Genomic DNA, 16,870 nt, shown 5'->3' with positions numbered 1-16,870 from the left:
CGCAGGATGCGCAGCTAGCCCATCTCTCCGGCCAGGAAGAGCACGACGAAGGCATCTGGACGTCCATCGTGAACAACCCCTGGGCCTGCACCTGGTGTATCTATGCAATTTGGTGTATTATCCTCATCAGTTTCGATTTGCAGGCCGCTGGCGCAGTTGTCGGAATTCCGCAATTCCGCAAAGATTTCGGCTTCGAGTACAACGGCGATTTCGTGATCCCCGCTGGATGGCAGTCAGCCTTTAGTGGCGCCCCAGTAGCTTCGTCAGTCGAATTGTCAACTGTGCTTCATGATTGTAGCTAATGAAATGCTAGCGCTGTGATTTCATCACTCATTTCAGCTGAGATCGCCGATTGGATTGGACGCAAGAAGGTCCTCACTGGTGCCTTGCTCATCTCCTTCGCCGCCGTTGCCATTGAGTTTGTTGCGACTACAAATGCTGTCTTCTTTGCCGGAAAGCTGTTGAATGGTTTCATGGTTGGCGCTGTGGCTACCGTCATGGTCAGCTACATCGGAGAGGTATGTCTCAGATGTCGCCGACAGAGTTCAAAGTGACGAGTCTGACCTTATACAGATTACCCCTTTGGCCCTACGCGGTGTTTTCACCTGTGGTGTCGGAGTAGCTTACGGGATAGGGCCCCTCGTTGCCTTCATCGTTATCAACTATACGGGCAACGTCGAAACACGTTGGGCCTACCGAGCCGTGTTCTGTGCCCAGTGGGGCTTTGCCGGAGTCGCATTTGCCTTGGTTCCCTTCATGCCCGAGTAAGCTACCACGTTCTAGGCACTCAATCCCCAGCTAACCGTTAGATCACCTTGGTGGCTTATGTCTAAAGGTCGCACCGAAAAGGCCCTCAAGAGTCTGCGCCAGCTCGGATATCCAGGAGAAGAAGGCCAGAAGAGGCTTGCACTCATTGACCAGACGCTCGAACACGTCCGCGCCGAAACTCATGGCGTGACCTACATTGAATGCCTTCGCAAGTCGAATCTTCGCCGCACCATGATTAGCATTATGCCCCTCTGTATCCAGGCATTTTCAGGCATCGCCTTCGTGGCTGGTTACTTCACCTACTACCTGCAGCTTGCCGGTTACTCCACGGAGATGAGCTACCGTATCCAGATCGCACAGCCGGTTCTGTCCATTGTCGGCAACCTGATGGCCGCCGCCATGGTTGACAGGATCGGCCGACGTGACCTCACTTTCTGGGGCCTCGTTGTGCTGACTATTTTCCTGCTCATCACGGGTGGTCTGGGTCTAGGATCCTCGCAAGCAACGGTGACAGGCACCGTCGCCTTCATCCTCATCTACAGTTGGTGGTACAATGTGTCGATTGGTTCGACGGCCTTCTCGTTGCTGTGTGAGGTATCGACGTCCAGACTCCGTGTCAAGACTATCGCCATAGGATACGCCGTGCAGAACTCCATCAATGTGGCCTGGCAATTTTTGATCCCCTTCATGTTCAACCCGGATCAAGGAAACCTGGGTGCCAAGATTGCATTCATCTTTGGTGGCCTGACTCTCTTCTCGCTAGCCTACTTGTGGTGGTGCCAGCCAGAGACAGCAGGGCGGTCGTACCAGGAACTTGACGAAATGTTTGCGGCGGGTGTGCCTGCGCGGAAGTTCAAGTCATACAAGACGAACGTACAAATTCAAAACGAGGTAGCAGCTCAAGGGCTGGCAAAGGGGGCGCTCTAGGCTCGGCTGTCGGCTGGGTGTCGGCTGGGTGTTAAATGTTGCTGGTGGCATTGACTTGGTCAGAAGCTATCACGTGGTGCCAGGTTGCCTGAACCCGTGCCTCCTCTAGCCTACCTTAGTCCTAGGCACCCTCCTGCCCTATAGAATAGCTTTTCAACACTACGCCCTTTCTTCCACACCACTCGACCTCCTCTAACACTGAAAGCTTTGATTATGAGACTGAATAATGCATCCATATTGAGATCCACCTTGAAATCATTGCATGTATTGAATGTTATGATGATGTGCAGTCTTGGAATATACGATCGTACCTCCATCGTGAAACTCAATGCTTTCAGGCTTTAGCTGCATTGGCGGGCGCAACTATCACCTAAGGAGTCACTCATCAATGACAAAATTAAGACTTTGGTCAATTCAGGCTCTAATATTAGGTGCTCTTCCAATCCTCATCAAATGGCTGAAGAATCACCCTGCGATAGCTCGTTAATGCCGGTGTTCCACTGTCTGTCACTTCGAGAATCAGATGCAGCAGGAGGCCTCTCTCAATCTGCTTCTTCTCCCTGAACAGCACGCACGACTTCTCCCTCGGCGCTATCGTCACCTCAACCTTGCTGCCTTGCTCGTTCACCGACTTAATCTCAAGCTCTGACACCTCGGCTGTGTGATATGTCTGCTTGGCACTTGGCTCGCGGTACTGAAACCACTTGAACGCGAGTGTGTCGCCGTCAGGATCATAAGACGATGATGCATCGAGAGTAACGGTGCTCCCGGCCGCGACGTCTCGGCAGAGTGGCTCCAGACCGATATCGCCGTCGATGGAGATGATAGGATGATGATTCGCTTTTGTGAAATCGGGCGACAATGACCATTGCATACGCGCCGCAAAATCGTCCTGAAAGGCTGCCCGCCAGCGCCAAATGGTGGCCTTATTGCTGACATACACATTGCCATCCTGACCGATGACCATGTCGGAGACGTCAGCGTGGTGGCCCTTTGAAATGCCGTGCTCGGAAACATTAGTGGGTAGGTATCGACCGCCCCAAGAACCGAAGGAGGGCTCCTCCGAGACCCCGAGGCCATTTTGAATGAGATAGAGGAAGGTTGGGGTATCGCCCTCAATGATGAATTCAAAGTCGGGGTAGCATGCGCCCAAGGGTCCGATCTGAATGTTCTCCTTCAACCACTCCCCCAGTGATGCGCGATGTGTCGGGGCCAGTCTGGTCGCAAGGGGCGGATATGCCGGTCCATGTGGCATTTGCATACTGGTTCCAGCCGTGGACGGAGCATATGTAGAGGATTTCGGGCCACTGTTGGCGAACCCACGCGCCCGAGTCGTCCTGGTCGGAAATGCTGTAGACGCGAAGTTTGGAGCGCAGCGAAGCGGCATCAGGGCGGTCGCGGATGTGATGAAGGACTTGGGCGAGCACATTCGTGCCGCCCCAAACGAGGATCCAGAGGGGGCTTTCTGATGACGAGGTAATGCTCTCAAGAAGCAATTTTCCACCTTCGCTAAGGGGAACATCGTCACCTACAGCAGCCATGCCATAGACCGGAGGGCCAGATTTGACTATGTTGCGGAAGTAGTCGGCCGAGGGATAAGGATGGCTCGGGTGAACGTGAGCGTTCAGGTTGTCAACTACTTGAGCGTACCCGTCGATGATTTGATGGAGGTTTTCCGGAGCCACACTATCCCGGAGCCATGTTGATGTACAGGCAACGACACCTTCTGTTCGGAACTGGTTGGCGTAGGTCAGGTACCTACAGAACGACTCAGCATCATCTGGTTCATTGGTGATGTCGGTCAAGATGAAGACGCGAGGCTTGGTTGTGAAAGGGATTGAGCGGTCAAATGCAGCCATGGTGATGGTCGGTGTCTTGAGATAGTTCTTTTCGTTTGTGTATCTTGTGTTTGATCAGATTGCTTTACTGCGATACAAATGGTTGTCTTGACCAGAGGGGAGCAATAAAATGGTCGGATACAAGTCTCACATAGTATATCATTTGGGTAGTTGGACAGATGGCTGGGTCAGGGGCCGATTTTATCCGGGCCATCGGAGGCTCGTGGGGGGTTGACCCGACCCCTCAATCTGGAGTTGTGAATGGCTCAAAGCGGAAAGTTTAAGCACCACTAGCCGGACCATCGGATCCTGTTTCGGCTAGGAGTCATATCGGAACCTCGCTGCTCTTCGCACACCGAGCTGTTTGACCACAACCCACAAGCGTCAAGAATGATCCAAATAACGCAGCAGACGTGTCATGTTGCTTATCTGAATGTTCATGGATTATCAATGATCATTTGCCGCGATACAAGCTAAGGTAAAGACAGCAGCTGGAGAAGACGAAACAAAGATCGGATCCTATGAAAATCTACAGGCGGGAATTGAGTGTAAACTCTCCCGGAGCGTGGTAGTTCGGGACCTTCATGTTGAGAGCGTCGCCTGAGTAGCCCAAGTCTTCCGCAACGAGCATGGCTGCCTTCTCGCCGATCAAAAGGGCAGTCGAGTATCTTCTCATGTTAGCTATTGTTCTCATTCCAGACATCTGTAGATGGTAGCTTACGTGTTGCAACCCACGTTATCAGGGCAAATACTGAGGTCAGCAACCTTGAGGCCCTTGACGCCATGTACATTGAGGCGTTCGTCGAGGACGCCGTGCTTGACGATGCTATTGCCCTCGCGAGGCGCCATTGAACAGGTCTAGAGATTGGTCAGCTGGCATGACAACCCGTAGAATCTTTCAGTACTTACCCCAAGACTGTGCCAAGTCGTTTCGACGTGCCTCTTCACCCACTCCTCAACAGCCTTGATGTCGTCGTTGCTGTACTCAAGTGGCTTCCTCACGTCCTTGCAGCTGCTCGAGACGGTGAACTTCTTGTCTGCCCTCGTCTCGGCTTCGCAGAGGGGCTGCGTCCAGCTGCCATGCTGGATGCCTGCAGTCAGGTTGCCAGGCAGAGCGTACTGATTCGTGGAGGCTAGATCAAGATCAAGTGCCTTGGCGGGCGATGAGTAGTTGAAGGTAGGATGCATGTTCGCGACTTCGCCAGCATAGGCATCCATGCGACGCGCTGTCTCGCGCGATTTGATGTAGCCCCATACCATCGGGACCATGTCGCGCTCATCGTTCATGAAACCAGCGTCGAAGTCTGGGTTAGCATAAGGGTCGGCCGAGGTGATGTGAGTGCTTCCGCGCGAGAAAGGGTACTCGAGGAAGTGAAACATTGTGAAGAAGTTTCCGGGGGGCCTGTTTGAAGAGGATTAGTGCCCGACCTGTCGTGGAAGTCCGAGCGATACGTACATGAGCATATGGTCTCCGAACCACCCAGCAATGACGGAGTAGTGCATCACCGGCTTGTCAGGTTTGTTTTCAAAGTACGACTTCCAGCCGTCCTTGAAGTGTGGGGTCGGCCACCTTTCGAACTCTTTGAGTTCTTCCTTTGAGGGACGGATCTTGACTCCGGCATCAATGCCGTTTGTAGCCAGAGGGCCGGTGCCCTTGATGTTCCACTCATCGAAGACGCCTAGAGAATGTCAGCGAGGCCCAGCAACGAATGACACAAATACTCACGTTTCTGAGTCTCGGGGTCCCCTCTGACAAAGTTATCGAAGCTCTCCGTTCCAGGCTTTGCTCGGAAGACCGAGAAGGTCAGATAATGATCCTGGAAATTGAGCCCGACGCCAGGTAAGTCGACGATGGGCTTGACGCCAGCTGCCCTAAGCTTTTCAGGGTGGCCTGCGAGTGGTCAGAACCAAGCTGAGTAGATAATCTCACAAGGACTTCAGAATTCTTACCAATACCAGATCGCTGAAGGACGAGAGGAGACGACAGCGTTCCGCAAGAAACCACGATCTGCTTGCGAGCTCGGAAAATCCGAGGCTTAATCTGTGCGCGCTCGAGTGGCTTCATTGGTCTTGACAAAAGTTAATTGATGCCCAATCTGAATTAAAGGTTGTTCTTACACAGTCTGCACTGCTACAGCGCGGCCGTTCTCGATGATGACCTTGTCGATCTTGGTGTTGCAAGCCAGATAAAGATTCGAGTGCACGGCCCGCGTGGAATGAATGTAGGCGTGAGCACTATCACTGCGGCGGCCAGTCTGGATGGTTTCGTCAACTCCTATGATCTAGAAAATGCTTGCATGTACTAACGTCGCGGTTGATCCACTTGAGCCAATGCTCAGCACCATGGCCGATGGACAAGTCCTGGAGATCATCGACCACAGGAATGTCTTGAGATTCGGCAGCTCTGAGGAAGTCTTCCTTAATAGGATAGGTGCTGGTTGATATTGTGAGTACAAGCCTTTGTCAACAATCCAGCAAATTATGCTTACTAGTTGCCAAAAGACACCTTGATCGGGCCTTCGAAGCCGTGCGTGTCCCTGATTGTGTGTCAGCATGAGCTTTTTACTTGGCAGAACGACTATTTATACCGGTTATGAGAAGCCCGCTGATATGTCTCGTGCTTCTTCATCAAAGGGATCAACTCCTTCGTGGACCAGCCCTTGGCTTGGAAGTCGTCGTAATCCGAGGCTGACGCACGGGTGTACATCTAGCTCTCGTTAGAAGATGGGAATTTTCAACATCATCGCTCGAGTGTTCTTACCATGAAGTTGATCGAAGACCCTCCACCAAGGATGTTCGCACAAGGCACAATAGCCTTGCGGCCCGCCAGATGCTCCGACGGCCTGGACTCATAGAACGTGGCCGTCTTCGAGTCCAGCTTCATGTTGCGTGGGTAAATACCAGGCCGGAAGACCCATGGATTGTTGAGATTGTTCTCTCCGCCCTCAATGAGGAGGACGGAGAGATTGTGATCCAAATTGGCAAGCCTACAGAAAGGCGTCAGTGACGTAACCTGGAAGTACATTGAACAAGGGGACTGACCGCCCAGCAACGACACACCCTGTGCTACCACCTCCGCAAACGATGATATCAAACTCTTCAGGAATTGCACCGCTCATGGTCTGTTTCTGCCCCTGGCTGTTGGCTATTAGTTTACTTTGGATCAAATTCAGAGTTTGCAGCTGGAGGATAAGAGCTGCTTCAAGTCGAAAGTTTGCTGATCGAGACTTGGGAGACGAGTTTATGTAGAAAATTAGAGACCTTCAGTAGGCACAACAAGCCGCTGAACCCCATCCGATCCTTCCATCCAGTGCTAAAACCAGAGGCTGCCGCATGACCGACCCCTCACGATTGTCTCGATGATCCAGGCAGCTCCATGCAGGCTTGATGCCTGAAGCTCCTCGCCAACATCACCATCCAGCCTGCATTATTGGCCAATTGATTCATTGGCAGATTGGAGGTAGTCTTGCTTGGACACGGGCGTCCTAGCATCTGGAGAGTCTTTCTGTCCCCCCTCCTTCTCCTCAGCAGAACCCTATTCGCCCGGGAGGAGGCACATCAAACTTGGCGACGTATGCATCTTCTGGTCCCAGAAGGATCGAACAACCATGACCAGTCATTTATTTCCGAGTGTGGAGGGTTATGACCAGTCAAGTTGATACATAGGAAGAGGGGTAGAAGATGACCGGGCAGGTCATGGCACTCGGGCCGGACAAGTCAGCGGCCCAGATGGAAGCTTCGACGGTTGCAGCGGAGACAGCCTTGTACGGACATTTCCCGGTGACTGTGAAGATCATCTTGGAATTCATCAGCATCTCTGGAACTCCAGGCAGCCTCTCAGGCATGCAGTGTAGCGGCTGCGGACATTGATGCCATGAGGACGTCTTGCAGCATCGTTTTCAAGCGAGTTCCATGTATGTCCAAGATGCAGGAGACTGAAAATAGACAATACCAAAAGAATAAACCACCAAAAGATTCCACATACAATAGAGAACCCCCCTTGAACTGAATCCCCGGAGCTTCCGTTCGGTGATAGCTCGGAATGCATGGACAGAAGCAGCTTCCCCAGAATCTGCACCCCGCAACCTTGGCATCGGTGAAGAGGATGACAATGCCACACTGATCGGATAGAGGTCTCCTCCATGAAGGAGAAGGGACTATCGTTTTCTTGGCGATGATACGACTTCGACGTCAGGAAACATGGAGCTGCGCCCATTTCATGACACGGCGGTGCTGGTGTGGTCGAAGCTGAGGCTTGATTCGTCAGTAGCCAGCGTCGCAAACATGGGCACGGGATTGGATGAAGCTTTCCTGCAGCTACGCGGCTGTGCGCGAGCTTCCTCCCCTCCTTAGGCTCTGGCTGGAAGCTGGGGAAAGGAGGGGAAGGTCTCGGCAAGTGCTTCAAACATGTCCGTGTAGCCGTGTGTCGTGTTGGTGACGAGTTGGTCCTCTGTCGCTTTTCCCCCGCACGTTGACGTTGCATGTAAGTTGGGGAACGTCGGCAGTTAAATCTGGTTCAGTATGCTCCGTTTCCCCGGATGAATAGAATGATCATCTGAGTAAGACATTAGTCTTGCAGTTGCTTCCCCAATTTTACCCGCCGGCGGCGGATATGATGTTCGTGGATCGCTCGGGTCTGGCCATTCGGGGCAGTCCAAGTGTTACTGCATCCATCAGCCCTCTCTACCTAACCTTGTCGACAGTCAACGAGGTGGGGAACTCCTCCTGCTGTGCTACCTTGCGTGCCCTCATGTAAAAGAGTTATTAAGCGTGGCAACCCCTTCCCGCTGACCATGTTCTGATCCCATTTGATAAATTCTTAGGGGCCGTGTTTGCTGGTTACCAGAGAGGTCGACATGGAATGTGATGCCTTTGCAGCATGGTGGCTGAGCTAGGCCGAGCCGCATTACACAATAGGGAGGTTATAGGAAGCGCCCCGAATTGCTAAGGTGAGCGGCTACGGGGCAGATGAGACGCTGATCCCCGACAGCTCAGGGGCCTGGTTGGTGCCACAGCGCGCGCCGAGATTCCATGGTAACTCTGGCAAACTGGTAAGGCCATGGCACCTCATGTCTCGAAATCGGTCTGCGCACGTCAGTTGGGTCGGTCGCAATGAGCAAATCAATGTTCCATTCCCATGCCTTCAAGTCTGCCCGCTGTTGTGTTCCGCACCGCGACCTACTGAGTCTCGGTGTATAACCGCTCCAGGCTATCTGCAAGCTCGACCATTCCCCTTTCCGTCCTCCCGTCTCCCTTGTAGTCGCCTGCCATAACACCCCCCGCCAATGTAGCCGTAATCATGTTCACATAGGTCTGCACATGCGACGGTGGCATGTGCTTCGCGAAATGCTCAGCCAGCTTCTCCGGCTCTACCGGAACGATCGAAATGCTCTTCCCCGACGCCTTCTCAAGTGCCTGCCGAACATCAAGCGTTGAGTAGTGCCTCGGGCCGAACAATTCAAAGACGTAGGGGCACGAAGGCAGCATCTGGCCGGTTTCCAGTAGTTTCCGGGCACACGCGCGACCAACATCGACAATGCTCACCTACGCATCGTTAACCACAACGTTTCATGACACAGAAAATTCTTGTTGACCGACCATTGGGATCTCGTAGTCTGCTGGTGTAAAGACAGACTCAAAATGAGCGGGCTCCTGCTTCACTGTTGCGAAGGCTTGGGTCCAATTTTCGTGAAACCAGCCCGGCTTGATGACCACTACCTCAGGCGCGCTTGCAGCGAGAATTTTATCAGTGATATGATTGATCTTCAGAACACCCTAACAAATGTTAGTTGTCTTGGGAAAAAAATCGAAGCCCAATGTCGTGGTGTGCTGCCTACAATGGCATCGGGATCGTATTGAGAACCCATCGCCGAGAAGATAAGGACCCGCTTCACGGAGGCGCGCTCAAGGCCGGCCTTGACATTATTGGCGGCATTGGTGGCGAATTCGGCAACATTGACGTCCTCGAATGTGGGCGGCGGGATGTACAAGACAGCATCAGAGCCGGAGAAGTCGGGTGGGGCCTTGGAGACATCGCCTTGAACAAGCTCAAAGTTGGCATTGTCTGTGAACTCGGCGGGCGTCTTAGCTATGTCGCGGTAGACACCACGGACTCTGGGCTGGCTGGCGTGGCGGAGCAGGTTGCGGATCGTCTCTTTGCCGCCTTGTGAGGAGGCGGGGACGACGGTAATGTGGAGCGACATCTTGACTCTGCTAGTTTCACGAAGTTCGTGCTATCAGAGATGGCCTTTTCACTGATACTGTAAGCTGGGTGGCTTTCTTCTCGGCGCTGCATGTATTTAAGTTGTTCTCACTGCCCCAATCACCCCGATCATGGCTGGCCATGGTGCTGCTCCTGGGTCAGAGCACAATGACGCTGCTTATGGAATACTGGATGACCGAGCAAGAATCGAGGCGAAAGCTGACCAGTCAGTTGGCGACAACAGCCATTCGTCGTCTCGCTTCATCCTCCGCCAAGGAGGATCGGCCTGACAAATGCGATACGGGGCTAATCGGTGATGAACTAACTACTCTGGAGGCCGTGGGCTGCCTAGCCGCTGCGGCACAGCGCTCGGCGACGGCCCCTGCGGGTTCCGGCCAGAGCATCATGCCGCATTCCTGCGGCCCTGTCCCACTGCGCCTGGAAACCGCCCCAGCTGAATATGAAGGTGCAGCGCTTCGAGCACTGGATTTGATAGCTTCAGAAATGCTGTTCGAGAGCCCGGGAACTTCAGGGTCTGGTGTTATTCTGTTTCGATTGATGATGTTGTGGAAATCTGGTGCGTGAGCTATCAGGCGTAGTGGGTTGCCATCACAGGCCATTGTCAGGAGTTCACACAGCTACGTAGTGGGTTGGTGCAGTGACTGCCCCTAGATCTACAACCGAACATCCCGATAACTCACTGATTATGAGAGTCATTTAAGCGATTGCGTCGTTCTCCGTGAGTAGAGGAGGCGTTGGTCAGATGTCTTGGTGTGTGCCGCAGCCCTTCCGCAGCCTCGACTCCCATCCCTCAATGACCAAGAGCACGTCGTGTAGGGGGCAAAAGAAAAAACGCCGCTGCTGTCACAAGGAAAATATTCTGTTGTAACTCTCATAGGGCTGAGGCTAGAGTATAGCCCGCGGCCTTCATGTTGTTGAGCGCTGTGCCCAGTGCCGCTGCGCTGATACAGGCGGGGCTGAAGGCCGCGGACTTCGGCCTTCAGCTGGCACGGGCGCGGCGTCCAAGTGGAGGTGCCGCGCTTTACCCTCCGTCGCGCACCTCAGTCACGTTACTTGCAGTGGACGAAACGACAGTCAAATTGACGATGTCGGCACAACTGAGATGCGTAAAAGGCGGTTTCGCTCAACGGGGATGGAAAACGCGGCCACCGCTAGAATGAACTATCTTCCAATCTATTATGCGGCTGGATGGATATAAACAGGTCGTTCGTCGCTTCGTAGTTCATCAGAAACACTAACTCTTCTGCGGCATCTGACTCGACCCCATTACACGACAAAGCTGACTACTATCTCGGACGAGACTGCGACAACTATAAACTCAAGAAGAAAAGCCGCTGGTACTAGGCCAGATCAAGAGCCCTCAGTATGGCGGTTCGAGAGACGTCATCTGCCCAGCCAACATGGCTCGATAGCGGTACCATGAATCCTCAACACCCCACAGAAGAAAATAAATTCAACACGACAGATAGTGGCCCGGATGATGCTGAAATCAGCAATCAAGTCGACACGTTGGCTAGACAAATATCCAGAGCCTCTAATACAATCATCCAACAAATGCACGAATTGACACCCGGTTCCGGGTCTCGTCTCGACCCTGCATCGGTATCTTTTGACGGCAGGGCCTGGGTCAAGGCTTTCCTTCAACTCGCACAGTCAGACCCCCAGGCTGCCCCGATGCGAGTCCTTGGTGTTGCTTTCAGGTCCCTGAATGTCTTTGGCTGGAGCACCGGCACCGAAAGTCAGATGACGGTCACCACCCGCATCACAAGCTTGTTTCAGTCAATTGCTCAGTTGGCAACGGGAAATAAGCAAAAACGCCGAATCGACATTCTTCGTGACTTCGAAGGTGTTGTGGCTGAAGGAGAGCTTCTACTTGTCCTAGGACCTCCAGGTTCGGGCTGTTCGACTCTTCTGAAAACGCTGGCTGGCGAAACCTCTGGGCTCCAAGTCGCCCCTGAATCTTATCTCAACTTCCGCGGCATTCCCTCCCAAAAAATTCGATCGTCCCTTCGAGGCGACGTGCTCTACAACGCCGAGGTCGACACCCACCTCGCGCACCTGACAGTTGGCGAAACTCTCTCCTTCGCTGCTCGTGCACGATCGGTTCGCAATGTTCCTAGCGGACTTTCAAGGGCACAAGCTGATGGCATGATTCGCGATGTCATCATGGCCGTCTTTGGTATCGGCCATACCATTAACATTCGCGTAGGCAACGACTTCGTACGCGGCGTCAGCGGAGGTGAGCGTAAGAGGGTTAGTATCGCCGAGGCGGCGCTCACCGGGGCCAAGTTCCAGTGCTGGGATAACTCCACGCGAGGATTGGATAGTGCGAATGCGGTAACGTTCTGCCGCAACTTGAGGGTGCAATCTGATCTTTTGGGTGTTGCGGCTGCTGTGGCCATCTACCAGGCCCCGCAGTCGGCCTACGATGTGAGTCCACGATGCCCATGAGGCGAACTACTGTCATTTACTGATGTGTGTTTAGCTGTTCCACCGCGTCACTGTATTGTACGAAGGGAGGCAGATTTTCTTTGGAAAGATCGAAGAGGCGAAATCTTACTTTGAAGACTTAGGATTTGAGTGTATGATTCTCCATGTTGCCCACCCACCCTTTGCACCTGAGTCGATCGCTAACATCATTGGATAACAGGTCCTCCAAGACAGACGACCCCCGATTTCCTTACCTCTATGACAAGCGCAAGCGAGCGACGAGCTAGACCCGGATACGAGGACCAGGTCCCTCGCACGCCCGACGAGTTTGCTCAGCGTTGGAAGTCGAGCCGTCAACGACAATCTCTGCTCCAGGAGATTGATGGCTATGAAAGATTACATCCGACAGAGGAGAGGTTTGCGGAGTACGAAGCTTCGCGCCGCGCCGAGCAAGCCCGTTCCCAGCGTCCCGGTTCACCCTATACGATTTCCTATCGGCAACAGGGTCGAACTGACCCTGTGGCGCGGCTGGAGAAGACTTCTTGCCGATCCATATTTCACCATCGCCCAGTTACTTTTCAACCTCATCATGGCGCTCATCCTTGGCAGCATGTTCTTCAACCTCAAGGAAGATACATCGAGCTTTTACTATCGAGGCGGCATCATTTTCTTTGCCCTGCTTCTGAACGCCTTTGCAAGCCAGCTTGAAGTGCTCACTGTTTACGAAGAGCGTCCCATCGTCGAGAAACATAACCGCTACGCCTTCTACCATCAGTCAACACAAGCTATTGCTAGCTACCTCATGGATCTCCCCTACAAGATGGTAAACATGTTTATATTCAACCTCATCGTTTACTTCATGGCCAATCTTCGTCGGGAGCCCGGTCCGTTTTTCTTCTTCTGCCTGACCAGCTTCATCGTCACGCTCATCATGTCGTCCCTCTACCGCACCCTCGCCTGCGTCACCCGAACATCGCACCAGGCGATGGTCCCAAGTGCCATACTCAGCATCGGACTCATGGTGTACACAGGCTTCACTATCCCAACAATGTACATGCGCGGTTGGTCACGCTGGATGAACTACATCAACCCTCTTGCTTATGGGTTTGAGGCTCTAATGGCAAATGAGTTTCACGACAGGGAGTTTCCTTGCGAGGGTATCATCCCTCACGGAACTGGGTACGATATCCTCCCTAGCGACTCCACGGTTTGTCCAGTCGTTGGCGCCTTGCCAGGCAGTGCCACGGTGCAAGGTGACAGGTACATCAACATGGCATTTGCTTACTATCATGGGAACAAGTGGAGGTAAGTCATCATTGGAGGCTAGGGTTGGCGGCAGACATGGCTAACTGCAAGGGTCAGAAATGTCGGTATCCTTATCGCATTTCTCATATTCTTTCTGAGCGCCTACACCACGGCCGCTGAGTTCGCCAAGCCGCCGAAAAGCAAGGGTGAGGTGTTGGTGTTCCCGAAGGGCAAGCTTCCGTCAGAATCGACCAAAACGGCTGCAGGTGACCTTGAAGAACAACCTATTGGCCGGACAGCTATTTCGCAAAAACCCGCTAGCGATCGCTCGGCTCCAACCCTAGTGACCGGGACGGCTGTGTTTCATTGGGAGAATTTGTCGTACGACATCAAGATCAAGGGTGAAGACCGGCGGATTCTTGATCAGGTTGACGGCTGGGTGAAGCCCGGCACGTCTACAGCGCTCATGGTATGTTCCTTCTCCCTTCGATCGTAGTTTCGAGATCAAGCTAATGAAACAGGGCGTTTCTGGTGCCGGTAAAACCACCCTTCTCGACGTCCTCGCCACCCGGGTTACGATGGGCATCGTCACCGGCGATACCCTCATCAACGGCATGCCGACGGACTCCTCTTTTCAACACCGCGTGGGCTACGTGCAGCAGCAAGACCTACATCTCAGCACCGCCACTGTCCGCGAGGCTCTCTCTTTTAGCGCTATTCTTCGCCAGTCTGCCGAAGTTTCTCACTCTGAGAAGCTCGCCTACGTCGACCAAGTCATTGATATGCTCGACATGCAGGCATTTGCCGATGCCGTTATTGGCGTGCCGGGCGAGGGCCTCAATGTTGAACAGCGGAAACGACTCACTATTGGTGTGGAACTCGCAGCGAGACCGCAACTGCTCTTATTCCTCGACGAGCCGACTTCAGGCTTGGATTCGCAGACTTCATGGTCAATTATTGAGCTGATCAAGAAGTTGACGAGAAGTGGACAGGCTGTTTTGTGCACCATCCATCAGCCATCGGCTATTCTATTTGGTGAATTCGATCGCCTGTTATTGCTTGCGCCAGGAGGCAAGACGGTATATTTTGGAGGTGAGTCTGGCGAATCATACCATCATGTCAAAGGAATGTACTTACATGATGCAGAGCTCGGAGATTCGTCCAAGACCCTCATAGAGTACATGGAGCGAGGTGGTGCCCCGAAGTGTCCTGCTGAGGCAAACCCAGCTGAATGGATGCTCAACGTGATAAAGCCTTCGACGAAGGACAGCTCCCCTATCGACTGGTATCGAACCTGGCGAGCTTCTCCCGAGTTTGAAGCCGTCAAGCGTGAGCTGGACCGGCTTCGTGCTCTTGAGATAACCGTGCCGACTCCTAACGAAGACCATGAGTCCCAATATCGGGAATTCGTCACATCATTCCAGACGCAATTCTGGCAAGTTTTTGTCCGAACTCATCGACACTTCTGGCGGTCACCCACTTATATCTGGTCCAAAATACTGATGATATCTATTTCGGTAAGCGGTGTACTCTGCATGTGTCGTATCCCAAACTAAGAATATTAGTCCATATACCTCGGGTTCAGCTTCAGGGCAGCCAACACGATGCAAGGCCTGCAGAATCAACTTTTTGCAATTTTCATGTTTCTTGTTCTTTTTGGAAATCTCAATGAGCAGATAATGCCCATGTTTGTACCACAACGTGATCTCTTCGAGATTCGAGAGCGGCCATCAAAGATTTACCGCTGGAATAGTGAGTGCCAACCCGATTGTCCGTCTTAAATCGAAAGCTAACCGCGTAGCTTTCATTCTCTGCAACATACTTATAGAGGCCGCTTGGAACACGCTTATGGCTGTCATTATTTTCGTCTGTTGGTATTATCCGGTCGGATTTGTCATGAACACCTCGCCGGGGGACGAACACTCCCGTGGCCTCCTCGTGTTCTTCTTCCTCTGGATGTTTATGCTGTTCACCAGCACTTTCTCGCACTTTTCAATTACGTGGATCCCCACTGCCGATACTGCTGGTGTATTCGCGAGCCTACTATGGATGCTCTGCCTCTGTTTCTGCGGGTAGGTGATCAAACCTGACTTAGAATACACCTCAACTGAATCGCATTACTAACAAAGTTAGTGTGGGCGTTGCTAAAGCGGACCTTCCCAGTTTCTGGACCTTCATGTACTATATATCTCCCGGAACCTACCTCGTCGGCGGCGTCATGTCCTCTGCCATCGCCAACGCAGAGGTTACCTGCGCGGCAAGCGAGATCCTGCGCCTTGCACCACCAAGCGGGATGGACTGCCTTGAGTTTCTCGGTCCCTTTGCTGCGGCTGCGGGCGGAAACCTTTTGACACCTAATGCGACGGAAACGTGTCTCTACTGTTCCATCTCGAACACGAATCAATTCTTGGCGCGGTACAGTATCAAGTACGCCACCAGATGGCGAGACTTTGGCGTCTTGTGGGCCTATGTCTTGTTCAATGTCGGCGCTGCGTTGGGTCTATACTGGTCGTTTAGAATGTCGAAGGGCAAGGGCACGAAAAGGGGTTAGACGGGAAGATGAGGTGCAAGTTTCAAAACCGCGAGGACCGGGATAAATGTTCGTACTAATGATGTGGAAGTACCCCAACCCATAGATTTCCTATTTCTTGTCTCCCCATTTTGTTTCCTTTCGTATCGCTGAGTAGGCAATTCTTCTTACGTGTTGAACAGCTCAGCCATCCGTCATGTTTGGTTGTTTCCGCTGGCTATTAATCAGGTATCGAATTTCACACATGAAAGAAAAAAGATGATAATGCTTCAATGGGAACGTTTCGCCCAAAACCAGTGATATCGCCACAGTGGGGAGCTTGACAAGCGTACTGACTCAAAGGAACCAAGGATGTATCAGGATCTCTCCGGCCGAAGGGCGCTTCCTAGGGTCATATTGTAAAATCCAACCCAGAAGCGATAAGACAACAGCCTCCTCAGGCCCCTCCATGTCGTCCGGCTTGCACTTTCAGTGCTATTGTTCGAGAGACATATAAGACTTAGCAGCCGCAAGAGACGACCCTCTTTCTGACCAAACTCCATTGCCCTGTGAGCGGTTGTCGCCTGACTCCAGTGTTGCCTGGCTGCTGTTTTCAGCATCACTCACATCGCTTTCTCCGTCATGGATGAGGAATTCTCCTTTTGGCCCGTAATGTTGCGGCCCTTGTCGCCAGTGGGTGAAAAGACTAGCAGGCAATGGCCCCAGGACTCGAGTCAATTGGATGAGATGTTCATCATTCGTTTTTTATCGGATCAACATGATGGCCACAGCTGTTTAGTTTCGATGGTCAAATCTCGATAAAATAGAAGCATTCCAACCTTCAAACTAGGTGACCATTGACTGTGTGCGCTCTGTACGATATCAGTTTCAAACACTTTTTAAGTTCTGCATTCCTCCTTTGCTTTGTTG

General features: G+C 52.6%; 5 protein-coding genes across 5 annotated transcripts; 2 read left to right on the top strand and 3 right to left on the bottom strand.

The window, feature by feature from the left end:
* Positions 1 to 102: 102 nt before the first annotated feature.
* On the top strand, positions 103 to 1,695 carry VDBG_07715 (maltose permease MAL31; the record flags this gene model as incomplete). The annotated part of the gene is made up of 4 exons (XM_003002210.1): positions 103 to 212; positions 314 to 518; positions 574 to 764; positions 810 to 1,695. 4 exons carry the CDS (start codon positions 103 to 105, stop codon positions 1,693 to 1,695), a joined length of 1,392 nt encoding a protein of 463 aa, XP_003002256.1.
* A 427-nt stretch (positions 1,696 to 2,122) lies between these two features.
* Positions 2,123 to 3,554, bottom strand: VDBG_07714 (cellulose-binding protein; the record flags this gene model as incomplete). The annotated part of the gene is made up of 2 exons (XM_003002209.1): positions 2,123 to 3,160; positions 3,228 to 3,554. 2 exons carry the CDS (start codon positions 3,552 to 3,554, stop codon positions 2,123 to 2,125), a joined length of 1,365 nt encoding a protein of 454 aa, XP_003002255.1.
* A 427-nt stretch (positions 3,555 to 3,981) lies between these two features.
* On the bottom strand, positions 3,982 to 6,652 carry VDBG_07713 (alcohol oxidase; the record flags this gene model as incomplete). Its single annotated transcript, XM_003002208.1, has 11 exons — positions 3,982 to 4,201; positions 4,255 to 4,391; positions 4,443 to 4,935; positions 4,990 to 5,212; positions 5,260 to 5,424; positions 5,484 to 5,602; positions 5,652 to 5,788; positions 5,841 to 5,967; positions 6,122 to 6,240; positions 6,295 to 6,520; positions 6,594 to 6,652. The coding sequence occupies 11 exons, from the start codon at positions 6,650 to 6,652 to the stop codon at positions 4,063 to 4,065; spliced, it is 1,944 nt and encodes a 647-aa protein (XP_003002254.1).
* A 2,059-nt stretch (positions 6,653 to 8,711) lies between these two features.
* Positions 8,712 to 9,736, bottom strand: VDBG_07712 (conserved hypothetical protein; the record flags this gene model as incomplete). The annotated part of the gene is made up of 3 exons (XM_003002207.1): positions 8,712 to 9,077; positions 9,132 to 9,308; positions 9,371 to 9,736. The coding sequence occupies 3 exons, from the start codon at positions 9,734 to 9,736 to the stop codon at positions 8,712 to 8,714; spliced, it is 909 nt and encodes a 302-aa protein (XP_003002253.1).
* A 1,385-nt stretch (positions 9,737 to 11,121) lies between these two features.
* VDBG_07711 (multidrug resistance protein CDR1) lies at positions 11,122 to 15,982 on the top strand (the record flags this gene model as incomplete). Its single annotated transcript, XM_003002206.1, has 9 exons — positions 11,122 to 12,186; positions 12,242 to 12,338; positions 12,459 to 13,491; positions 13,549 to 13,900; positions 13,953 to 14,523; positions 14,578 to 14,948; positions 14,997 to 15,183; positions 15,260 to 15,503; positions 15,565 to 15,982. 9 exons carry the CDS (start codon positions 11,122 to 11,124, stop codon positions 15,980 to 15,982), a joined length of 4,338 nt encoding a protein of 1,445 aa, XP_003002252.1.
* Between the last annotated feature and the right edge of the window lie 888 nt (positions 15,983 to 16,870).

This window comes from Verticillium alfalfae, genomic scaffold (assembly GCF_000150825.1).
Source record: "Verticillium alfalfae VaMs.102 supercont1.10 genomic scaffold, whole genome shotgun sequence".
In the NCBI taxonomy this organism is placed as follows: Eukaryota; Fungi; Ascomycota; class Sordariomycetes; order Glomerellales; family Plectosphaerellaceae; genus Verticillium; species Verticillium alfalfae.
This window is presented reverse-complemented; position numbering and strand designations above follow the sequence as displayed.